The sequence below is a fragment of the Mytilus californianus genome, unplaced genomic scaffold, assembly GCF_021869535.1.
Source record: "Mytilus californianus isolate M0D057914Y unplaced genomic scaffold, xbMytCali1.0.p SCAF_4, whole genome shotgun sequence".
NCBI lineage: Eukaryota > Metazoa > Mollusca > Bivalvia > Mytilida > Mytilidae > Mytilus > Mytilus californianus.
In genome coordinates, this window is record NW_026262690.1 from 104,081,612 (window position 1) to 104,108,895 (window position 27,284).

The following is a 27,284-nucleotide window of genomic DNA, read 5'->3' on the forward strand; positions in this document are numbered from 1 at the left end:
TTTTCATGGATACTTGATTTCCTTTATTTAAAAAATTCTGCATACAAGCCTATAGGGATTTTTTTTTATTTTATGTCATTGAACATTTGAATACCAGGTTTAAAATAAGTAACCAACCAATCAAAATTAATCCAGAGTATGTTGTTGAAGTCATGTGATAGTAAATAACAAGATCATCATAAGGGCTATTCCATTAAAATGTAATGTATGTGGGAGGGTAGGAAGGGAAGTTTAATTATTGAATGTGGGTCATGGGTCTTTTTGCAGTATGCGTCTATTACTATTATGCAAAATCATCTAAAAAATGGTTCTTGGTTGTAGGGATATTTTGAAAGTCCCTTCCTACCCTCCCACATACATTTTAATGGAATAGCCCTAAAAAAATTTAGGTTAAAATTTGAATGTTTCATGCAATATCTCCATTACATAAAATTATATACCTATGTCTCTCCCATATATATTTATTTGCAGATGACTTATTTTGCATTATAATTTTCTTTGAATAGAACAGTAATTTTGTTCATTGCAATATTTTCAATTTCATACTAGTTTTACACATTTTTTTCAGCAAGGACTAAATAATCCCTCTTGTAAACTGTCATCAACACATGAATTTTGAGTCTATTTCATGTAAATTTTGATCGTTCTTATTCAGTTAAGCATCCTATTGGTTGTCAGTGTTTGCATGTTCACACTTACTAACCCTGGCACATTCAGGTACATTCATTCCATTAAAATATTTAATATTACACATTTGTGTGTTTAATAAAGTGAAAAATATAACCTTTTTAACAGTTAAACACATGGAACAGATGTATCAACAAATGAAACCAATCAAAAGCAGTATGTAAACACTATCTCCAATTTTTATTTTTTTTAAACCAAAACTTTCAAGCTTTACAAGAAAGCTGTTCAGGACTCATGTGACGTAATCTCTATGTTTTCAAATTCCACAAAGGAACCAATTTTCTTCACTTAGCTGTGTAAAATTTTATTTCAACTACGGAAATGAATTTGCTTTCCAATGATAAAAGTTGATATTGATATAGAGGCCACTTACTGTCACAACTGTTTTCAAAATAAATCAAAATGGCCAATGCCATTTAGACAATAACAGAAATATGCTTAAAAGAAAAATAGAAGTGTTTCTATAGTAAAACTGATGTGGCAAGAATTGTTACTTGGACTTGTTTATGGTTTTGATCATGACTGAAAGGTGGGGACATTGAGAGAGCATTATGATCATGAGCAACAAAAAGTGGCAAGAGCTGGGTCATGGGCCATTGACCTATTATTTAGACAATCTCTCATTGAGAAAAAAAAGAAATAATAACAAGCACAGCCAATGCAATGACATTGTGTGGATTTCTACCAAATTGTGGTTTTTATTTTGGTACTTGACTTCAGAGACTCTAGTGTATAAAGAGAAGAAACAATAGGAACGAAAAAGAAAGGGACTGTTTTGTAATAAAATTAGCACTGATTTAAAATTCTGTATGACAAACCATACATGAAAGACACTGCCATTTTAAAATCACAATAAAATATCACTTTCTGTTACCTAGGTGAATAAGAATTATTAATAAATGTCCCATTTCTTCTTTTAGAGTCCGATTGCAATAAAGAATTTTCAAACTGTTCAAGCATTCTGATAAGCACTTTCTTTTTAAAACGTCCAGCTTCATGAATAATCTCTTTGAGGAAAGCACATTTGACTTCTGATGGCCCCTGCACAGTACTGAGTTGGGTAAATATATTATCATAATCTGCAAAAAAAGAGACAAAAGATTTAAAATTGGCAATAAATACTGAACTGATTGCACACCATCATTGACATTTTCCTCATTTTCTTTATTTAATTAAACTTATATATCACCCCCAGTTTTTGGTGGGATTCGTGTAGCTGAGTCTTTAGTTTTCTATGTTGTGTTTTGTGTACTGTTTGTCTGTTGGTCTTTTTCTTTTTTACCCATGACGTAGTCAGTTTATTTTTGACTTACGAGCTTGAATGTCCCTTTGGTATCTTTCGCCTCTCTTATATATCATTTCAAATGTTAAATATCAGATATCTTTTTTTGTTTTTGCATCATTTTTGTCTGGTTCAGTTTTAAAAATGGTTGTAATAACTTTCTAATAAAAATTTATAAGGTAACAGACTTAACACAAAGCATTCATAAAAATATGTATCATGTAACCAAAAATGCAGTTATAATAAAAATTATCAGACATATATTCAATTCAATTTTGTTTTGTTTTTTGGTCAGAAAAATGTGGTTGTTTTAAACTTCATTTACTAAAATTTGGTGCAAGTGAATTCCAAAAATTAAACCATATCTGTTGTCAGTTTATTTTCGACTTATGAGTTTGAATGTCCCTTTGTTATCCTTCACCTCTCTTTTACACTTATGTTTTATTTATGCCACATGACATTCATTCAGATGTGAATATAGTCACTATCTATATAAAAATGAGGAGATGTGGTATGATTGCCAATGAGATAACTATCCTCTAGTGACCAGAGGACGAGGATGTAAGCAAGTCATGAATGGCCTTCAACAATGAGCACAACCATAACTGAATGGTAAACTATAAAAGGTTCCTGCATTACAAAATGTGAACCAATTCAAAAGAGAAAACAAGAGGCCCGATACAATTTAGCTGATAAAAGTTTAAGAAGATTTTTCAATAATTTCTTTAAAGGCAGTGATGAATGCCAAAGATATGGCAATAGCACAATAATGTGTCGAGCTAACACAGTGAATACAGCAAAAAATGTCAAAATAATAGAAAATAAAAAATACATGGAAAAAGTTTGAAACTACTTTGATATTGTGATACTTACTTCTTCCTGGCTTTTTAATTTCCTTATAGAGATCATGTCGAAGTTGCGTATTATGCATCCACATTAACGATTCCTTTTTATCATTATGCATGGATTTAACTCTCGGAGAAACTGTCACATCGTTATTATTATGATTTACAGGTTCTATTATATTACCGTTTTCTAAATTGTTTGTCGAATGATCAATATTATTAACTGTCACATTTTTAACATTTTTCTCTTCTTTTTCTGATTCTTCCACAATTAACAACCTATCTTCATCTTCAGTATCACTGTACAAATCTTCTGCAATAAAACAAACATCCACTTTAAAATAATATAAAATCTGGAGTGTGTGAACATAAATTTTTATAAAGACTGATCATTTGAACATTTTTTGCTTTTGTCTATTTGTTTGAATCGGAAGTTTGGTAGCAAGATAACTTAAAAATGATTCTTATGGAATATGAATTTAAAAATGATTGTTCGAAACCCAACAGAAAATATTTTGTGTACTGTGGATTCATTTATTTTCATGGGTACCAATTTTCATTGATTTTTAATTTCATGGGTACCAATTTTCATTGATTTTTAATTTCATGGGTACCAATTTTCATTGATTTTTAATTTCATGGGTACCAATTTTCATTGATTTTTATTTCATGGGTACCAATTTTCATTGATTTTTAATTTCATGGCGATGGCAAAATTTGCATACATCCTATAGAAAATGTGTAACTTGTTGAAAATTTAATCTCATAGTTGGCATATACCCAAGAAACCCGAGAAAATTGTTATCCCACAAATAAAAATGAATCAACAGTATATTCAGGATGACAATTTTTGTTTTAATGACTTAATATGTAATTTTTTTTCTACTTACAACAAATACTTTAAGAAAGGATGTATATTTTTTGGAATTCTCAAAAAACCATTTTTCACATATACAGCATGTGTGCCTCATTTTCTGGCTTTCTGTTTCATACATATCTTCTATTTTATTATAATTTTCATTTACTTGAGAGAATTGCTATTTTGCATAGGTCAATCACTTGTAATCATCACAAAGTATTATTATTGTGTTTTGCTTTGTTTTCATGACATTTAATCTACCTTCGATGATTGATTGATGGTTGCTTAGCATTCAGCGGCAAATATTTCATGAATCTTCAGGACAATAACATGTTAATGTAAATTTTACCCTGCTTGGTACTTCATAAAACCAATTGAGTCAGTTTGTCAAAAAGCTAGTGAAAAATGTAACAGTCCACAGGAAAATATGGTACCCTACCCTAATCCATTACTCAGACTCTGGATCAACTAGTCTTTGCTTTGCTTTGAGAAGACTAGTTTGTTGCAGACTAAAAGCCTTGACCTCAAGCACTCAAAGTGAACATTTGTACAAGAACCAAGAAGCAAACTACCTATAACGAACCAATACCTTATCAATAGGCTCATTACTGGTGGTGTATTATGAAGCATGTCATGCTTTTGACATTTAAATAACATCAATAACTTAGGGTCACATGCTTTTATCTGGCCAAGTATTCTATGAGCATAAGGGATCAAGTTAATGTGTCTAACTTGAAAAGTCACATGACTGCTATTGCCGTGATTGATGTAGGTGGGGTGTCAAACTTACCAATGGTCACATGACTGCTAGTTTCTGATGTAGTATCTGATGCTATTGTCGTGATTGATGTAGGTGGGGTGTCAAACTTACCAATGGTCACATGACTGCTAGTTTCTGATGTAGGATCTGATGCTATTGTCGTGATTGATGTAGGTGGGGTGTCAAACTTACCAATGGTCACATGACTACTAGTTTCTGATGTAGCACATGGGTGATGTAGATGGGGTGTCAAACTTACCAATGGTTACATGACTGCTAGTTTCTGATGTAGCACATGGGTGATGTAGATGGGGTGTCAAACTTACCAATGGTCACATGACTGCTAGTTTCTGATGTAGCACATGGGTGATGTAGATGGGGTGTCAAACTTACCAATGGTCACATGACTGCTAGTTTCTGATGTAGCACATGGGTGATGTAGATGGGGTGTCAAACTTACCAATGGTCACATGACTGCTAGTTTCTGATGAAGTATCTGATGCTATGGACATGGGTGATGTAGGTGGGGTGTCTAATGATGAAAGTGAAGGGGAACGTTGTAATTTAAAATCTCTTGGTAGAGGACCTGAAATAAACAAATATGGTGGGTTAACATTCAGATAAATTTGTAACTACTAAATGTTTTTTCATCAGTTTTTATCTTGATCTTCAGATATTCAAATTATTTTTTTCTTCTAGATTAAAAAACAATTCATAAAACTCCTGAGACAAATGTTTATATGCATATTTAGGATTAGAAAAAAATTAACGATAAATCAAATAGATAACAATTTGTCTATCTTGTTATGAAATATAACAAATGTTAATTCATTCAAATACAAAATAACAGATCATTATTTGAAATCAACCAATGGAAAAACAGAAAATATTAATAATATGATTGTTTATTTTTTTATGCATTTGTATTGAACATTATAATCATGCTTAACTTTTAAACTAATGTATGCCATATATATGTTTTCATTTTTTGTTTTTCAACAATTTTTTGTTTATGCTTTTCTCTGATGAGGGCCTCAGTAGATAAGTTTTATAACTAACTGTGTAATGCTCTTAAATACAGTATTGTTGTTTTTGGTATTTCTGCCAAGTGGGTTAAGCTGGATGAAGGGCAGAAAATTAAGAGTTGTTGAAATAAAAGGGATGTGCAGACAGCTACAAGTAAATGTCATACAGAGAATAACTTAATCAATAAAATTGATCCTTTAATGTGTATTTCCCCTTATTACTCATGATTAACTAAGGTTCTTTACACAAATGTTAAACATTACTTTACATGATAATGAAAAGCACCTGGCTAAGAACACAGACTTGTCAATCATAACAAACAGTAAACCTTATTTGATAATTCGTTACTTTGGCTAGATTAAAACGCAGAAAGCTAAATTACCTGGTTTTCTCTTCCGAGGACCAGGGGAAGAAGGTGGAGATTCATGCTGCCTTTTTCTGGTTGGTGTTTGCTGACCAAAATTTGCCTCATCAGCTTCATCAACCATTTTGAAATTTTCCTGAAGAAAAATAAATATAGATTTATATACTGCAATTCCAATGAAAGAAATTTATTTATAGATATTGTAAAATATTTAGAGCTTGATATGACAAAATTATTTTTGAACACCATTTATAGTGACTTCTGCGAACTAGAACTTACTTTGACTTTAAATGGATTTCCAAATGTATGAAGACGCGCCGGTGCATTTTCAAGTTCTCGTAATGGAGGCGGTTGTTTCTTCAGATAATCCTGGTAATTACCCATTTGTTGTACAGGTATACTATGTGCTTGATCTGAAAATAAAGATATAAGGGTTTCAACATTATAACTGGTTCTCATTTAATACAATCCCAGCATATATAATATAAGGAAATATAACAAGCTAGCTAAATATAGATTCTACCACTGCATCAAGTGTGATACGATATCTATCCACTCAAGGCAGTTAAATTTTCATATTTAAAATTTAACTGTCGAGAGTGGATAAATTTCATATTGCATGATATTTGGTGTAGGAATCTTGTTTCTCTAATGACTTCTAGATGATAAACAGGCAACCTTAATCCATCAATTCGAATGATCTGCAAAAATATGTGTTCTTTCTATGTGACGTCAGCAGGCATGGTCGCCTTTATTCGTGACGTCACAATAGGAAAAAAACAAGAAAATTTGACATCATTAACGAATTCTGACCATTGAAGATCTGAGATCAAATGAACCACACATTGATTAAATAAAATCGTATAAAAACCTAAAGTCCCCTTTTGACTTCGTCGGTAGGGGACTAATAATCAACAGGTCAGGAAAAGGATAAATCAGGTAAGAATTAGAGAAATATATTTAATGGACATCAATAGTCATACCTACACTAATTTTTTAATGTTTACTTTACTGGTACTTTGATTTCAAAACAACTTATTTCAAATATATAATATTTTCCATAATATGAACATTTTTAAAAATAGCAACATATGATTGACATCCCAGTAAAAATTGTTGAATCCTTGTAAAAAATATGAATTGTAGGATTTCTTACCTTCATATACTAATTTAATTGTACTGTAGCACTTCTTACTTTTATCTACTAATTCAGATTTTACTGTATGATTTCTTACCTTCATCTACTAATTTGGTTGTACTGGAGGATTTCTGTAAATAATTTGTTCTCATTCTGGCTATTTGATCTAATAAAGTACTTCTTGGGATGTCATATGGATTTCTGAAGCACAAAAAACAAATAATTAGCCGCTAGAAATGAATAAAAAATCAAATACATTTTTAATCATAAAATTTATTCTCGGAGAGAAGAAATGAACATTGATACCAAGAGTATCCTAGGAAAGGTACAAATTTAACCATATGTTTTATATATATATATATATATATTGTGCAAAATTTATTCTCTGAGAAGGGAAATTAACATTGATACCAAAACAGTATCCTAGAAAGGTACAAATTCAACCATATAGGTTTTTATATATATAGTGCAAAAGTAATTCTCACCTATACATCTGTGGTTTGATATCTTTGTCAGGAATACCAATTGTAAATGTATTGTATTCTGTTAATTCTTGTTTTAAACACTGCATATTGTCACCAAAGTTCTGTAACAACTGGTTGAAATCTTTTCTTTGTAACACAGATGTTTTTGTTCTGAAATAAATACATGATAACATTATTTGTCAGATTACATTTCAAGTGGGTAAAAATTCATTATTATTTTTTCCATATCAAGCTATTTGGAGCTTACTAATATTGGATTTTTGTGCTTTTCTAGAATATAGGTCATTCATTCTTTCTTCACTGTTCAAATATCAATATTATACAAGTTATGCACATCATCAAAGTTGATCCTTGGTTTTTAATGTGGGTTTGTGCTACTCAATCTATATTATTTTGTGTTTTTTTGTCTGTTCATCCATATTTGTTTGGCCATGGTGTTGTTTGTCCTTTTCAGTCTTACCAGTATATATTTGACTGCCCTTGTGTATCTTATTTTCTACTAAAAATTGTCCTGTTTTGTCACTGTATTTTTTGTATATTTAAAGTTATGATTTATAAGCAAACTGTAGGATATGCACTGAAAAAGTTGTAGAAATTAATTAAGTCAAGAGACTGTAATACAGTGTTACTGTTTATCATATTTGTTTTTCCTTTGTTTTGTAGAAAAGTCAGGCTGTTAGTTTTCTCATTTGAATTGTTTTCATTTTATATGTCCGGCCTTTTATGGCTTGCTATGCTGTATGGGTTTGCTCATTGTTGAAGGCTGAACTGAGACCTATAGTTGCCAACATCTAAGTCATTTGGTCTGTGGTGGATAGTTGTCATATTGGCAATCATACCACATCTTCTTATTCTATATGAAACATCCACAATACTTTGCTTAGCCATAAAAAAATAAATAAATAAACACATTGAGAATGGGTAATCAAATATGATAAATTTGTTTCTTCCATACAGACGGACAGTAACTAATAATTACTCAGAAGAAGCAGAAAAAAAATCAAATCAAGGCTAACTATCTTGCAAACTACAGGGAAAATGTATGTGGATATCCATGATTATAATATATGCAACTGTGTTGTGTATAGGAAAACTTTCAGTAGATCTATTTTACTTTTGAATTTTAGCTTGTTAATTCTATTTCATTACTGTTTATATCTATCTAACATTCCAGAGTTGTCTCCCATGTATTTTGTTAAAAGGAAGAAAATTGCATATTTTACATTAGATTTTACTGTAAACCAGGATGTTGTTTTCTATTTATAGTTTGGATTTATGAGATTTCAGGACAACCATAGCATACTTCAGTATCCATCCTGATTATTTTACCACCTTGTAACACCAGAAAGTGTTGGTTCACTCGACTTATATATTAGATATAATGTACATATGTAAATTGCAGAAAGAAACAAGAACTTAATACTATCATTCATACAAAAGACTTTCTAAATGTAAACCATACCTTGGCTCTACTTTGATTCCTTCATTAATCTGCACTTTTTGACCAATGCCTGCAATCAATCTGTCCATTTCCATTTTTGCCTAGAATGTAAAATTAGAATAGAAATTATCTACGTATTTTTCATTTTTGCAGACAGTAAATAAATTTTTTTTCTAAGCCATTGTCCGTAAGAAAGTTCATGCATAGCATTTAAAGCTTGTTGTATAAAATTAGGAAATGACAATTATCTACAACATACCAAAATATGATAAGAAATTAACATTAACAGAAGACCTTAGTCATCAAAGTCATATCATATGAGATATTCAATAAAAAGTCCCACAAATGAAAATGTTTTAACTATTCAAAAGAGTCTATTTACATGTACCTCATATTTCATAAAATCAAAAACATTTTTAAAAAATTCCAAAAGGAAAACTTGCAATAAGCAACTGACTCGGCTTTTTCGTGACATTTCAAACTGAAATGAATGATTGTTTCTGTTCAATCTAACTTCTAACTGAATTTTGAATATAAAAAAAACCTGCGGTCTTTTTCATAAAACTTTTTCCCACTGTTTTTATACTTTAACAAACTTACTTGATTTTTTAACTTCTTGAGGTAAGTTATAACACTGTAACTGAGACTGTTGTCCATATTGTCTGGTACCAAGTTAGGAGCTCCCATTCGTGTCAACGCCCTTCGTAAAGACTGAAAGAAGAGACGAAAAGGATTAATCATGACTTAATTCTTCTGATTGGGAATTATCTTATTTACACCATGATATGGTTTATACAAAATGATAGAAATTAATTATTTCGGAGGGGGTAGTTCAGCAATTCGACCATATTTCATAGTAAAGGATACTGTGGATTCATTTATTTTTTGTGGGCATAAAACTTGCATTTTCGTGATTTTTCCAATCTCTGCATACAAAGCCTATGAAAAATTTGTAATTCATTGAACATTTGAATTCGTGTTTCACTTGTACCCAAGAAACACACAAAAATTGGTATCCAACTCCACAGTATCCAATTACATTTAATGGCATTATGGTGTATACAATTATACAAAACTTTTAATGACTTTGGTTAAGGATAAATTTGAATGCATATCTAATAAAAATTTCTGCAAGAAAAATGCTATATTTCAATAATAAACTGTTATCACAGAGATGTCTCGCCTTTTTGTAATTTTGATAATGCAAATGTTGAAATTAAAATAGCAATACTTTAACATGTAAGTTATGCAAATATTCAAAGTCGATGAACCATGACTGAAGGTACATGGCTAAACAATTTCCATGGAATGAGATGTGCCAATGCTAATACAACTGCATACCAAATACCATTGACTTATTATAAGTTGTTCCCATAAAACAAACCTAAACACAAACAATAACTTGTAAACTATGTAAAAGTTTCAAAGTCAATGAACCATGATCAGGGGTGGGGCTATATAATCTCTAAATCTGCAAATGCAAATATCATTGACTTTACATTAGCAGTTCATCTTAAACTGATCTAATCACAAACTAATACATGTAAACTAAGCAAAAGTTTCAAAGTCAATAGACCATGACTGAGGGGGCGGGGCCAAATATTCTCCATGGAAATGAGATGTGCTAATGCTTATACAACTGAACACCAATTAACATTGGCCTACCACTAATGGTTCCCCTTGAACTGACCTAATCACAAACTAATACATGTTAACTTAGCAAAATTTTGAAAGTCTATAGACCATGATTAAGGGGACGGAGCCAAATAATCTACATGGAAATGAGATATGCCAATGCTTATACAACTGCATACCAAATATCATTGACCTACCACTAGTGGTTCCCCATAAATTGACCTAATCACAAACTAATACATGTAAACTATGAAAAGTTTCAAAGTCAATAGACCTCGACTGAGGGGGCGGGGCCAAATAATCTCCATGGTAATGAGATGTGCCAATGCTAATACAACTGCATACCAAATATCACTGACCTACCACTAGTGGTTCATCATGAACTAGACCTAATCACTAACTAATACATTGTTGAGTCCAACACTGCCGACGCGGGAAACAGCATACCTATGTCTCGCTTTTTGACTCCGTCAAGGTGAGACAAAAATTAGCATCATTTTTTTTTTTTAAGCAAAAGTTGAATTATTTCAAAGAAGGTCTAATTGGACATGCTAATAAGATATATAAAAGATAAGACTGTTTCTATTTACCCCTGCATAATAGCATGGCATAGTTTTGAGGTAGTTGTCAAACTGCTGTCTCCACTTAGGTGAAGGTTTTCCTTTATGCACTTTAAAAAGTTCATCTGAAGAAAAAAACAATAAATACATACACATTATCTAATGTAACTAAAAAAAAAATGCATTCAGTTTCATGATGAACACAATGGCTAAAATAAATAGATGGTGCAATGAAAAACAAGAGTCCTAACATTTTTATACTAACCAATAAACGAACAAAACTGGTTAATATGCTGGAATATATAATTATTAAATGAATATTCACAATTATCTAAAGCAGATCAACTGACTTTGTACTTGCTTCCATTTGACCCTTTTAAATAAAAGTTGATCAGAATGATTTATGCGAAAAATGTCGATGGAAAAAGTGATACGATCTTTTATAATCTTTGCTAAAACCATCAACAGTGTCAATCAAATAGCACTCCTTTCAGATAGATGACTTGTGTTGAGAAGGCTGTACCTACCCTTTTGGAGCACCTGATATCATCCTTGTTTTTATAGTTAATACCAACATGCTAACTTTCATTACTGTCTGCTGTTTACATTTTGGCTAAACAGACACTCATACGTGTTGCAGTTTAAAACGTATTGCAACAATCTAGATGACATCTACCAAAACTGCGGATAGCTTTCACTCTTGTATCTAGATAACAGATGATCCTTAATAAATGGTTTAACTTTTTCTGTTTCTACTTTAAATAATATAAATCTTACCTAACAAGGGCAATAATACAGGATAATTATATGGCATTACAAACAGGTTAACACAGGTCAGAGCACTGCTGGCTTTCAGGTAACCAAAAGGATGACCTGTGTCACTATATTTGGCACTATTGCTGATGTAAACCTACAAAACGAAGAAGCAGCGCCATTAACAGACGAAATTAATAAATTTACAACTCACTAACTGATTTAAAATCAAGAAGCTCTTGTCACAAAAAATTATGTGTAATTTTTAACATGAGCTGAACAAAAGTGTACGATTTTATTGGTAGTGTTATTCCATAATCAAAGTGCCTTTGAGAACTGAAGGGTAAAGATTGCTATCATTTTGCAATCTTTTGAATTTAAAATAAGACATTGAAATTATTAATTTGAGTTGGAGTTATCTTCCTTTGTTCCTGATTGTACATTTGTAGCTGAACCTATTTTTATAAAAGATTCATACGCCATGCATAACTTATTTAAATCTGAATAAAAAAATGTTTTCTTGACAAGTACAGTAATTCAAATACACATCATATTGTAACTTGAATAACTAAGAATAATGGATCATTAATAAATGGCATGACATTGGCTGGATAGGATCTAAAGAATGGTCACTTCACTGCACTATTTAGTTTGAACTTTTAAAGGTAGTGATTAACCTGAAAAGATAAAGATATCAAGTCAGTACCATAAGGGTTTTGATTTTATATAAAATACATGCATAAAACTAATTGTGTGATAAAAGACATACATACCTGCCAACAAACATTTGGCATCCGTCTTTCTAATATAAACTGTGTCAAAGGTGAAGGTTCAAGTTCATATTTATCAAAAGGTAAATTTTCTATAACCATTGGTTCACAAGGGGTACAGTTAAACTTGACTACAGGTTGAGCTGTTCTTGAAGGCTATAAGAAACAAGAAATGAATGTAACAGGATGCTGTTACAAAGTCTCCCAAACGAAGCTCCCATAATTCGTAATTCCCAGGGTCGCCTGACATTGGGCAACTTCCAGTGAAAATTGGTTTGGTCCAGTAAAGTTATATGCATTAGTGATGCCTGGGGACTAACCTTGTATATCATTCAAATCATCTTGGCATGACAAACCAGAATATATATGGTTTAGGGGTGGGGATCTCGACCATTTACAAGATACTAGAACATTGGGGGTGGTGAGGAACCCCTGGGGACTGGCCCTATACGTCATTCAAATGTTCATTACATGACGAACAGGAATATATATGGTTTAGGGGTGGGGATCTCAACCATTTACAAGATATTAGAACTTTCTCAAATGGCAAGGGGTCGGGATGACCCCTGGGGACTAACCCTGTATATCATTCAAACCATCTTAGCATGACAAACCAGAATATATATGGTTTAGGGGTGGGGATCTTGACCACTTACAAGATATTAGAACTTTCTTAAATGGCAGGGGGTGGGGGTGACCCCTGGGGACTAACCCTGTATTTCATATGATGTGCTTTATCATGACAAACCAGAATATATATGGTTTAGGGGTGGGGATCTCTACCATTTACAAGATATTTGAACTTTCTCAAATGGCAGGGGGTCGGGATGACCCCTGGGGACTAACCCTGTATATCATTCAAACCATCTTAGCATGACAAACCAGAATATATATGGTTTAGGGGTGGGGATCTTGACCACTTACAAGATATTAGAACTTTCTAAATGGCAGGGGGTGGGGGTAACCCATGGGGACTAACCCTGTATTTCATATGATGTGCTTTATCATGACAAACCAGAATATATATGGTTTAGGGGTGGGGATCTCGACCATTTACAAGATATTAGAACTTTCTCAAATGGCAGGGGGTCGGGATAACCCCTGGGGACTAACCCTGTATATCATTCAAACCATCTTAGCATGACAAACCAGAATATATATGGTTAAGGGGTGGGGATCTTGACCACTTACAAGATATTAGAACTTTCTTAAATGGCAGGGGGTGGGGGTGACCCCTGGGGACTAACCCTGTATTTCATTTGATGTGCTTTGTCATGACAAACCAGAATATATATGGTTTAGGGGTGGGGATCTCGACCATTTACAAGATATTAGAACTTTCTCAAATGGCAGGAGGTCGGGATAACCCCTGGGGACTAACCCTGTATATCATTCAAACCATCTTAGCATGACAAACCAGAATATATATGGTTTAGGGGTGGGGATCTTGACCACTTAGAAGATATTAGAACTTTCTTAAATGGCAGGGGGTGGGGGTGACCCCTGGGGACTAACCCTGTATTTCATTTGATGTGCTTTGTCATGACAAACCAGAATATATATGGTTTAGGGGTGGGGATCTCGACCATTTACAAGATATTAGAACTTTCTCAAATGGCAGGGGGTCGGGGTGACCCCTGGGGACTAACCCTATATATCATTCAAACCATCTTAGCATAACAAACCAAAATATATATGGTTTAGGGGTGGGGATCTTGACCACTTACAAGGTATTAGAACTTTCTTAAATGGCAGGGGGTGGGGGTGACCCCTGGGGACTAACCCTGTATTTCATTTAATGGGCTTTATCATTTAGAACATTTTCAATTAAAAAGATTGTGTCTATCACAAACGGTTTTCAATTTATAATCATTTGAAAATTTAAAAAAATAAAATCCCATAGGGTTCTATAGTAAAACCCTCTTTTCTTTTTGCCCCTCAAAGTACCCCTTTATAAACCCCATTGCACAAACAAAACCCTGATTGCACCACTAGACATGTTAGTCTAACATATTGTGAAACCCTAAGTTAATCTGACAAGCGGTTTTGGAGAACGGGTGCGGACAAGTTCAAATTTAAAAGCGGCGGAAGAAGAAGAAGAAGAAGAAGAAGAATAATAATAATAAGAACTGAGCAAAAACAATAAGTCTTCCCAAACTTCGTTTGGGAGACTTAATAAAACATACATATTTAATTTAAATTCCTGTAAGAACTTCCAAGAAACTCCCTTTTTTCCAAGTTTTTACTCTTCCTTCTCATACCATCAGTAGTCAAAACCATTCCTCCCAAATTTTTACATATATTTGAGAATGTTAAAACTTGAATATTCATGAAATATCCTTGGTTGCACATTAAACAATGAAAATTAAACATTTCTTCCCAATTCAATCTTTTTTCCTAATTAATATAATAGCATACAAAAGATTAAATACATCAAATAAATTTTACAACAGATATAATAAATAACTCACTGACTGATGTAAAATCAAGTAGCTCTTCTTGCAATAAATTTTACAATCAAAATTGATCCTAAGAATTTTTTATTGTTAGTTTTAATGATATGTTCATGGTCTACAAGTATTTTTTCCTCATTTGATTTTTTGTGAAAACAGGTGCTGTATCATTTAAGAAGAAAACTTAGGGCTGTAACTTGTTAAGCAAATTCTACAAGAATGTGAAACATAGTAGACACAATTTTTCAAGAAAAATGGAAGGTCTTAAATTGGAAATCTTAGTTAATTCTATCAAATTCTATTGAAACAAGCATTCTGAGAGTATTGCATGGCAATACATAGTCCCCTACCGGGTAAAAATTCATTATACTGGAACAAAATGCTAACTTGTTCCATAACTTGTCATGGAGTAAACAAAAAGAAAATATCAAGTCAATATCTTCAAGCATGACTAAAAACAGTGTGGAAAACTGATCATATGAGTGAATTTTTCAAGTCCAAGGACCATAACTCTGCACAAAAGTATCAGACCGAAACAAAAATTTGAACTTGATCTGTAACTTGTCATGATATAACTATATACCAATTATCAATCAATATCTTCAACCATGATGAAAAAAGTGTGAAAAACACTTTAATATTAGATATGATTAATAGTTATCTAAAATAAGATATGATGTAATACAGTGTATATCTATTTTCAAATTGTAATCAAATATAATTAATAGTTCCAAATACTTTTTCTTTCAATTGTCACAAACTAATATATAGATTTGTAACTTATCTATAAAATGATAATATTAATGAAAATAAGATTATTATCTAATTAAAGGATTTCACTTCATAATTTTTTTTTTATATATATAGCATTCAGAAAATTAGTTTATACAAAATAACAAACAAACCTGCAAAAAAAATCTTCAATTTATCAAAGAATGTTTTTAAAAAAATGAGTTATTTCCCTTTGTACAGAAATATGGTTTAACATAGTACTCTATCATTAGATATGGTCCATAACTCTGGACTAAATCATTAGACCAGAACAAAATTCGAACTTGATCTATAACTTGTCATTATAAAACTACATACCAAATATCAAATCAATATCTTTAAGAACGAAGAAAAAAGTATGGAAAACTGATTTGGCGGACTGACGGATGGACAGAGTGCAAACCTAAAGTCCTCTTCGACTTCATTGGTAGGGGACTAAAAAGCTTAATGATACAAATAACACCATATCTTATTAAACAACAATAACAAAAATCTTACTAAAGCAGAACACTGTAGATCAGGCCAGAAAGCCTCAGGTATTGGCCAATGGCCAACTGAATATCCTTTCTGTGCAGATCTGGGTACATATATCAGTCGTCGACAGTTATGCCATGATGTATTGTTTAATAGTGGTGGTTGTTGAGGATTTTGCTGTTGGACTATCTTCTGAACATCATCATCAACAATTACAATTGGTCTGTTGATGTCTTGGTTTTCTACAACAGGGGAAAATATAAAAAAAACATGAAATAGAGAGTTGTGGTATGACAACCATTCAACTGAGACCAAATGTAGCAGTTGTTGGAAACTATATGTTTTTTTTCAAAATTAAATGTTATGCTGAAAAGAAAATGTTTACTTTCACAAAGTCTCATATAAAAGTATGTTTTTAGACCTGCATACAAATCAAAATTATAATGCATGGAAACAACATAATCAATTATCATGTGAAAACATCAATTTTATTTCACAACAGATGTCCAACAGTTTCTTTTTTTTTAAATCTGAATCTATAGTATAACATCAATTGTAATAATTAATATGTGTATACATTATTGTGTGTAATTTTGCATTGATTTAAAGGCAGAAATTGCATCATTATAACAGAAACAAAAGAAATTGCTTTATTTCCCCCCTCATAAAACATCAGTTTTAGTTAAGAGTAAAATTTCTAAAAATGGGAAGAAAAGATTTTATATAAAAAAAAAATTCTTTCATCTCCATTTCATTTTCAAAATATTCAAAATAAATATTTACCTTTTGTTTCATTTTCAATTTCCATTTTACCTACAAAATATATACATATCTTAAAACTGCAGCTAAAAAAATATTAAATAGAATATGTATAATAAATAGCAGGATATTATTGATTACCGACTATCATTGATGCAAAATTGCATACCTAATCATAAAACGTGTAATAGAAAAATCCATATTTCACTATTGATTTTTTTTATGAACAAATTTTCTTATTGTGTAATACACTTGAAACACAAGGAAAACATTTAAATCAGAATAATTCTTTTGTCAGCCATATTCTAGAGTAAAACAAGGAACTAATGTAAGGGAATGACCACAGTTTACTCATATACCGTGGATTCATTATTATTCGATGGATACCAATTTTAGTGATTTTTTGGATAATAGTAAACCAAGAATTTAAATGTTCAACTAAGCATATATTTTCTTTAGGCTTGTATGTTGACTAAGTCTGGTTTATAGAATATTTGCAAAAACTTTGAAATCAAATATCCCTGAAAATTCAGAATTCCTCAATCCACGAAAATTGGCATAAAAAAAATTAATGAATCCACAGTACTCCTTCACCACTGACTTCCAAATTTTTAATTCATGAGGTCAAATTGAAAAAATTTAAAACTTCCATACTTGAAATTTAGCTTTATGACAGAAAATTTTTTTTCAAAATATTGCAGATAACTATTTGAAATGCGTGGATATCACTAGGCTGAATCTTGGGACTTGCCAGTTATGATCCATGACTGGGTAACTCATCAAGTTTTTGAAAATGAACATCTGGACTTACTGATGAAAACCCTGCACTTGTCTCTGTCAACATTGCTAAGGATTTAAATTTGACTTCCTAAAGAATGTTTCAAAACTGAACCAAATATATCAAAAATAAAGTGATGTGGTATGATGAGTGTCAAGGAGAAAATAAAAAAAAAGGACTCCGGTTATATTTCTATTTTTAAGTGTGATCCTTTGGAAACAAGGTTTAAGAAGAATCTGAAAAAACGTGAATGGCCTGACATAAGTATTTATTAATAACTATAAGTTCATACCTTCAGTCATTGGAGCTGGGTCAGGACCAATCTTTTCAAAATTAATTACAACACCGGTTTGAACTTTCTGAACTAAACTTTCAAGTGAAGCATGAAGCATCTTCTGAGTATATATTGCATAGGAACGACCTAAAATAAAATAAACATATTTATTTTGAGGTATCTTTCAATTGTAGCATGAAGCATATTCTGAGTATATATTGTATAGGAACGACCTAAAAAAAAATAAACATAATTATTTTGAGATATAAAAATATTTGTTGCAAATTGTCCCTTTCACAGTTTCAAAGTAAAAACTATTTATGTTCTTCATAAATTTGTCATTAGTGTTGGTTGATAAAAGCTGTAGTCTGTGAAGCTGTCAGATCTGTATAGAGAAATACCTTACAAAATACCAAAATGGATGTTGAAAAGCAAAATGATTGAATTTTCCAACATCCATTGCACATCTTTTTTTTGTAATATTGACGTGTTACTCATATAGTTTTCTATTTTTTAAGTGTTTAACTAACATATTAATAAAGAAGGTTGACAAAAGGCAAAACAAATTTAATCAGACTACAGGAAATGCAGCCAGCTTACAAATAATGTTATTAAAATTTAAAACCCAAGTATTCAGAATAATGAAAGCTATCCTGTTGCAATTTTCACGATTTTCACAACAATAAAAGTCACAAAAATTTCTAAATTTACAGTAGATGGTTGATGTGATATTATTTCCTGAACACAGATTTAGAAAACTATCAACTATATAATTACCTACAAGAATTTCAAAAGCAGGATTGAATTTATACAAGGAAAATACATGCAAAATGCATATGCCAGTCAATCTAAAGTAGAATCTGCTTAAAAATTTGTTTGCAGATTTACATTCAGGATAATGCAGTAGCTCAAAAATCAAAATTCTACCCAAACTAAGTTGCATTTTATATTACATGTCATATTTTCTTATTAAAAAAAAAAAGAAGCTGAAATTCAATCTTTGATTCAAATAAGTTTTCCTACCTCCTGTAACTTCACACATTGCATCTAGTGGATGGTTATCAGCCGATGGAATAAACTGGTTTACATAAGGAGCTTCTACTGGAAAGTTCCCTGGTAATTTTAGTACCAGACCAAATATTCTCTGATCCCATCTGAAAGGTTCTTTGGTAAGTTCTGATCCTGGAACTACTGTGTTCATGGGTAAATTTAACTAAAGTATAAGAAATAACAAATCATTATAAATAATTTGGTTCAAATAAAAAAGCATTTACTAATTTTTTTTTATCAGTTCAGAGTCTGTAACAAGTTTTTGTAATGAATATATTGCATAAAGTTCAACTGGATAATATTTCAATAAAATTTTATTTTTAGTTTTTTTTCCAAATAAGTTGTTTCAGTTCAATTTCTAATCACAGCCTTGATACTGCTTCTATTATTGAGAACTGTTGCCCCAGATACTGAAAGTTACATCCACCTAGTTGTTTGCCCTTTGGCACTAGCATGATTTATAATGTACATAAGTTCTGATAAATTTTTGCACAATAACAAATAAAGTTTCAAACTCCTTCAGGTAAAGCTCTATATGATTTACATGTATACTAGTAGCCCTCCATATATAAAATATTTTTATTATATCAAAAAGTTTAGCTCAGAGCATTCCTTGTAAAGGTTCACAAAATTTTTTTTTTTATATGATTAGCAAGGAAAGTCTGAAGGTAAAATCGGATTTTAATAAATTTGCTTTTGTTCCAATAATACACATACCTCATATTGCACACCCCCGTTTGTGGTCAGTTTTCCTCCATCTGTTATTGTTATAATCACTGCAGGCTCTAAATAATATGGACATCTTCCCTACAACATAATTTTTTTTACATTAATTCAATTACAAGAGACGATAATGTTTTTCTTTGTGTTGTTGGGTGTCTGTCTAATTGATGCAAACCCCATATATCTTTTTATTTATATAATCAATTTTAACAAATATAAACAGGTGTTTCACAAATGTGAACAAAGAAATCATCAATCAATAAATCATATACAAGTGTACTGTTAAAATTTCATGCTTTGTACATGCAAGTATATTTTTCTTGAATTGTTTTTCAAGTTACGTATAATTCTAAGTCTTTTTTACACAAACATCCTAATGTAGGGTTTTCCTCATGATTTTTTCAGGGTATTCACAACCTATTTTAAGGAAGATACCAGCAGACCATTCCAAAATGCCAGGGTTTATTCCAGTCACCTTCTCTCAAAGAGGAAGGTACCTAGTAGCTCTTACCTAGCAAGAAATGCCACCAAACATACGTCCACAACTTTACCTGCTATCTGGGGAAGATTTGCCTACATAAATGTTTGCTATTTCAATTGCTTCATCATACACAGTAAAAAACACATATTATTTTTAATAGTACTAGAAACATGAAATAAACAATATGGAATTATTTCAATTATTATCAAGGAATTTATCTATAAAATACGAGAATGTTTTGGAGTTCCTCAAATTTATGTAAAGTTCCCTTTCTATTTAGGTCTGAAAAACTAGTACATGCATATAAAATGAAATTTCTTACATTCCGCAGCTTTTTTCTTTTCTTTTGAACTGAAAATTATTTTAGTATTACCTGTCCATACGTATCGATTCCAGATTGCATTCTATTGACATTTAACAAGTCAAATCCATGTTTCAGTGATGGCCCCATACTGGTCAGGCCTCCAGCTTTTAAATTCTTCAACTCAGTAATAAATGTGGCATGACTTTCCTTCCAACCAGCCTTAAATAAAACAATATATGTTTAATATGTAAGAATTCTCCTCTTTCTAGAATAAAATATTATAGGATTACAAATTTAAATTTAAGATTAAATGTGGATACTTAGTTAGTCCAAAGAAGACAAGTTAGCTCAGATTCCTTGTCTGTGTTTAGCTTTCTTGCATGGACCTTACAGTGTTATCAGCTCTTTATCATTTGCACATTGTATTAGTTTTTGGGCTTTCAACTTTTTTTTACTTTGAGTATATAAGTCATTTTTTTACAGAGACAAGTGCCTGTGCTGAAAAGACATCAATGGTGGAAATGTACATCTGGTGCAGTGAAATTGGTACTTTTATACAAGATACTTTTCAAAAGAATTTGAAAAGCGAGATAACTTTCAGATTAAAGAATCAATATCTTCAGACACTATCAAATATGCTTGCCCATAGAACCAAACTACATAAAGACAGTCATGACAACATACATTTATGATGTAAAACCAAACTGCGTATTTTTTACTCATGTTGGCTTCAATGGTGTTATAAAAAGTCAAACAATTTTCAATCTATTGGATGTCACAGATCCTGTTGCTTTTCTAATTTTATGTAGTTTAATTGTTATAAATGACACCTTTTTACCTCAAATTTTTTAATAACTTTTTGTTTAACAAATTTAATAACTTAAGATTTATGCTCCAGTGATGTTACTATTTATAATCTTGATATCTTTTGCTTAATAGTTCATTTCTTATTTCAGTTTTTGTTCTTTTCCCTTTAAATCTATTATAAGCTTTAACAAATCAGTAGGTTTACAAATATCAGTGTTTACATTTAAAAAAGATAAGAACTGCACCAACAATTTCAGTTATTTTTCATCCCATTTGTTACCCTTGATATCTAAATTCCTGCATTTCGTCCCATTTTGAACCCCTTGTTTAACTTTGCCTGACAGATTGTTAAATGGTCATTTAATATTAATGTTCAAGTAATGACTGTACCTTTGTCTTTGAGGAGATATATTATAACACTTCTTCGATAGCAAAAAGAGTTAAATGTTTCTTTAAAACTGATAGGAATAAGCCTATTCAATGACAATTAAAAGTTGAGACTTCCTTATAAACCATGTTTACAGTGTATTTACTACATTTACACCAAATACCAAAATAGAAGTAACTTAATCAGCACTTTGGTTAATTACTATATTTTTGGGGTAAAATGTAGACTTTCTGCTTTTGCATACATGTAAATGTGTATTGATTCATTATGCTCTATATGGGCCCTTTCATTAGGAATAAAGACCTTGATTTAATTTTGATTTGATTTATATGTATGAGGGTCTAAATGGGGTTTACAGAATAGATAATAATGGGTCAATACTGCAGAAAAGTGGACCATAAAAATAAAGAAAAAAGAAAAATAGTCGAAATTTATAAAGACTAGAGAACAATGGCTTAAAAAATTAGAGAATGCAGTATTGAGGGATCCCCATGCAGACCCTCAGGTATATAGCATACTTGATTTCTTCTGATAATCATCCTACCTAGATTTGACCTATAAAACATTTTTATCCCCTCTGCATATAAATATTCTTTGTGTTATTACTGTGTCTAAATATAAGAGATGTGAAATAATCAATTTCTGTTAACATACAAAAGTTCAAATTCTATTACCTATTTACAAAAAGAAAAGAAAAGGAAAGAAAGACACCACTGAAGTCATTCAATATTAAAAAAGCCTCTTTAGTCTTTTTAAATAAGATGATTTTGTTAACTGTTTCTCTAATAAACAATTTAACAAAGTTCTTGAAATTGGAATACTGATAAGATTGGGGTGGGGAATTGCTTTTTCAGAAGTGGTCCAGTCTACTTTCCTTTTCAATTCTGCACCTCATGTTGTATATTTAATGACAAAAAGAATGAAATAAATTTATGACCTAAAAACAAAATAGCACACTCAAAATGGCCTACGGCAAGCAAATTTTGTTCATGTCATGCCTGACTGCCCAGTTGATTGGTTCAATGAAGAGTTGTTTGTTATATAAACTATAACCACACAAAAGTAGTACTAAGACAAGGTGACTGGTCAACATAAAAAGTTGCTCAACTGTGCAACCTGATCATGTGTTGACCAAAAGTCAGTTGTTTTTCGAAGGACAGTGAAAGGCTGATTTTCTGGATTTAAATTTTATTTTTTTGGAAGACTAAGGACATATGGTCTATGATTGCCAATTACACAGCTTTCTACCAGAGATCATAGGATGTGGATGTAAGCAACTATATGGTCACCATACAGTCCTCAACAATGAGCAATTCCTTACGGCATTGTAGACTTTAAAAAGGCTCTTGTATGACAAAATTTGAAACAATTCAAATGAAAAAAGCAAAATCCTGATTTCAACTAAAGCAATCAACTTTTGGGTTTCTGTTTCACTATTGTATAGTCCTCACATATCTTAATACATGTCATCCTCACTATTGCATGAGGGTCTGGATGGCTGGGGTTGTCATCATTTCTTTATTCTTTGTTTCATTTTTTTCTTTTATTTGTTTTACTACAAATTATTCTCTATTTTTTTAGCACCTAATTTTTCTCTATTCTGGTTTTATTTATATTATCATACTCTATTTTGTAAACCACATCCAGACCCTCTTGCATATTTCATTTTTTTGTTTGTTTGCACAAACTGAAATGGTCATTTCAAAAACAGTATCTGTATCACCATGGATATGTTCCACTTCACTCATTCCTCTTTTCCTTGTTCATGACATCAGTGAATATCTTCTTGTTATTAGCAACATGACCAGTGCTACTATAGGAGTATGAACTCCTTATCCTTCATCCTAGGCTTACTAATTGGTTTATGTTACTCAATCTTTTTTTCTGTATAAAATGATTTGTGGATGGTTTCAGTTGGTCTTTTCATTAATAAGCTTTCTTTTGGTCTGATAATTTGCAAGGTGTTGTCTGTTTTTCTATGATTTAGGCCAGTTAAGGTTTTCTGATTCCCCCTTGGTATTTCCCCCATTTTTTTCTGCTAAGGTCAACCAATTTGAAGAATATGTAACTTCCAGTGAGTTATACCACAGACATATATACACATGTCTCTGGTTATACACATGGAACATTTAATTCCTACACCAGCATTGCAACTTAAAAACATCATTTACAAAGTCTGTAATGGTCACTGAAGCACATAAATTCTGATCTTTTAATGTCCTGCTACAAATTTCTTAGGTTCAAATGTCATCTTTAAACAATTTGATAAAGTTTGACACTATTTCTTTCAACTGCAGCATATGATTTTAATCAGAAAGTCTTAACTAAAGGTTCATATGACATTGGTAAAAGAAGAAAAATGGTATGGTCCAATAATCAAAATTCAGAAACACTTTAATGCAAATCAAGTAAAGGCTGATTTATAACTGGACAAAATATCCTTTCAAAATCACTGAATGTAGTCTTGTAATTCATAATTGGTGTTATAATTAAAATAAATCAGTAAAGTGGAGGGGAATCTTTATAGTCTCAAATTGATAAACTGTGCAAAAAAAAAAATCGTTACATTTTACTGTTTATTTTGGGTTAAACACAAAAGTTGGCATTATCCCCATTTAGTTCTATAACTATTTATCAACAATACTTTAGGATCTGATCAATATTTTAACAACTTTATCCTGAGTTATCCTTTTTTTTTCGTTTTATACATCTATTGACATTTCTTCAAAAACTTACTTAAGTTGAACTTAAATTATATTTATTTAGGCTATTGTTATTGAATGTGTAAGATTTAGGTCAAAGTGTAAATACATATATCATATATATATATATATATATATTGATTACTCAATATTCCCTTATGTGCCTCAAATTATGCTAATTACTTTGTCTATAGTTTACCCATAATTCTCTACTGGCCCCGTGACTAAGAACCGTTGCCCCAAACCAAATAAGAAACGGAAACCAGGATAATTTTATTCCCAAGGAGAAAATGGCGAATAGTTTGGAATGAGGAACAGAGCCACTGTATTTTGTTCCTTTGAGTCCACATTTCGCATGTCGCGTTATACTTTTGCACAAGCATCGGACAAATCGGCACTTTCGCTTTACTTCTGATCACCATAAACGTCTCTAAACGGGCTTTACCTTGATATTTGCAGGCGGGTCTTCAAATGTGAGGAGCATGTAGCGATCCCATCTGCTGTTCATGTCTCGGGATCTGATCTGAAGGACAAAACAAAAAAAATATAAGTTATGAAAAATAAAGATAATTGCAGTATAACATTACATTTCGTTTGAACACGGAATTTACCTTCATAAATGTCTCAACGGAAGCTTTAGCAATGTCAATCAATGAAGTCCCCAAATAAGTTCTTTGATTCATCGACGAACTCGTATCGACAAGAAATAGTATGATGGTCATTTCAAAGATTTTATATCATAGAAACGACCAGAGATAATGTTGCTAAATGGGTTAGCAACCTAACGGCCGCTATACGCGTCCGTTCCTCACACTATGGCGCACAACACTGAGCTGCTATGAAAGCAGCCAGTACGCCACGAAATTAGTCACGTGGTTTCATTCTCCATTACGTATTCTATTGGATATCACATTCAAGGAGGTTCCCATCAACTGGATTTATTGTGTTTTAACTCTACTATCCTATTCTGATTAAATTGGATCACGTTATTGTACCTGTACTTCCAAAAAAAATTAGTTTATTATGTTTTTTATTAAATACATGCCCCAGTATCTTTTTAAATTAAACGAATTGAGTGTAACTGAGAATCTATTTTTAAGCTCTACTATAAATAGCCATAACAATCGTAAACAAAAGAAAACGTCACACACCCACAAACCAGAGGTCCAACGTTGCCCATATGAGAACTATATTTGGTTGTCTTAAAATGAAAACATAGGTTCCCGGGCCTAAGTCACAGGTTTTCAAAAATAGATGCTTAATTATTTAAAACAAACGGGCCAATTCTTATATGAAATTTTAAATATAAAAAAAAATCATATTTTAAATCCTTACGATAATCAAGAATTTGTATTAGCTTTCGTTGGCAACGTATTTGCTTTAATATTTAGAAGGAATGTGTTGATAGCACAAGCGCTTAGAGATGGACCCCGTTTCCTTTGTATTTCCTTTTAAATTTTGGTGTAAAATATTTTTTACTGAATTCTCTTCTATATTTCAAATTACTTTCACTTATGGGTTCTTATTTTTATCAAAAAATCTTAGATTAAATGAAGTTTGGCTATACCCGTAGGAAACTTATCACATGCAAGTTTTACGGGGATGTTGTTAATTTATGTACACTCCATGTAACCATATCGATCCTTTGAATAAATTTATTCTAAAAGGTTTTCAATTTAACACTGTATTAAGATCTTTGAGTAGTTTTTACCGGTACTGCTAACATTTATTTTGTTATTAATAAATTAAACCCAAATGGATATGTATTCTTTGAGCACATACGGTCGATACAACATATATTTTAGCATTGCACACGGTCATGTTTTTCTCAGAATGTTTATGACGTTCTTTACACTATAAATCCATTGCATGTGTACTAGCTGATTGATGTTTTAGTTCGTGAGAGCACAACCCTCTTCCAACCTAGGACAGTGGTGTGTCAACAAAACATAATAACAAACTGTCCAAATCAGGTAGAAATGGCTTGAGTCATCAGATCGGTAAAAATATTAACAAAAATAATATGAAGATGAGGGGGTGGAAAGGGGGGTACCTTTCTCCTTTCTCCCGCCCCCTCTCTCCTTTCTCCCGCCCCTCTGCTTCCATCTCCCACCTTAACAACCGTCTTTTTTCAGATCAATCGATTTTAATACAAATTTGAATTAATATATGACCATATATAAGTGGCATAGGTCTTTATTAAAGCATATACTGATTTTACGAACAAGGCCTGCCTCCGACTCGTACGCAATTTAATACACAATGTTGGAATGTTGTCAATGGTGCATTGTGCATGCCCCAATGTCAAGAAACTCATTTTTGATATGTATGGTCATGTATGAGGATCATGAAATTAGACATAGTTTTTTTATTGTGTCATCTCTATTTTTCCCTGTCCTCGAGAACACCTTACTTTGTATGGTCAAGTGGATAACGTAAATATATTAAGGTGACCTGGAAAATGCGTTAAGTACATGTAATATTGTTTACAGGAGGGAGTGTATCTCTCTGACATTGTCAGCATCCCTTCTTTTTAAATTTGTAGAAGATCGCCAAATACTTAGAGGAAACAGATACCCCGGGCACATGTGAAGGCATAAGACAAGAAAACTAATGAACCTGTGTACATATATCTGGCCTTAAATATTCGTCTAAGTTTTGCTATAAAATATAATATAATATGTACAGAATTAATAGAAATCCATCAAGTGTCTT

General features: G+C 31.7%; 1 protein-coding gene across 1 annotated transcript; it reads right to left on the bottom strand.

Moving 5' to 3' along the window:
- LOC127738955 (integrator complex subunit 6-like) lies at window positions 1–25,441 on the bottom strand. The gene is made up of 20 exons (XM_052250454.1): window positions 25,181–25,441; window positions 25,015–25,092; window positions 20,742–20,891; window positions 19,882–19,971; window positions 19,138–19,327; window positions 18,133–18,261; window positions 17,087–17,116; window positions 16,328–16,545; window positions 12,609–12,761; window positions 11,860–11,992; window positions 11,113–11,207; window positions 9,488–9,598; window positions 8,909–8,988; window positions 7,447–7,596; window positions 7,059–7,162; window positions 6,103–6,236; window positions 5,842–5,959; window positions 4,894–5,019; window positions 2,843–3,127; window positions 1–1,766 (listed from the first exon to the last, which is right to left on the bottom strand). The coding sequence occupies exons 1-20, from the start codon at window positions 25,289–25,291 to the stop codon at window positions 1,558–1,560; spliced, it is 2,694 nt and encodes an 897-aa protein (XP_052106414.1). The 5' UTR covers window positions 25,292–25,441; the 3' UTR covers window positions 1–1,557.
- Window positions 25,442–27,284: the final 1,843 nt, after the last annotated feature.

Coding starts and splice junctions, on each gene's coding strand:
- LOC127738955 (XM_052250454.1), bottom strand. CDS start 25,291: ATGACCATCATACTATTTCTTGTCGATACGAGTTCGTCGATGAATCAA. Junction 19,328..19,881: donor ACGGGGGTGTGCAATATGAG/GTATGTGTATTA, acceptor CTTATACTTTAG/TTAAATTTACCCATGAACAC. Junction 12,762..16,327: donor ATCTACAGTGTTCTGCTTTA/GTAAGATTTTTG, acceptor TGTTTCTTATAG/CCTTCAAGAACAGCTCAACC.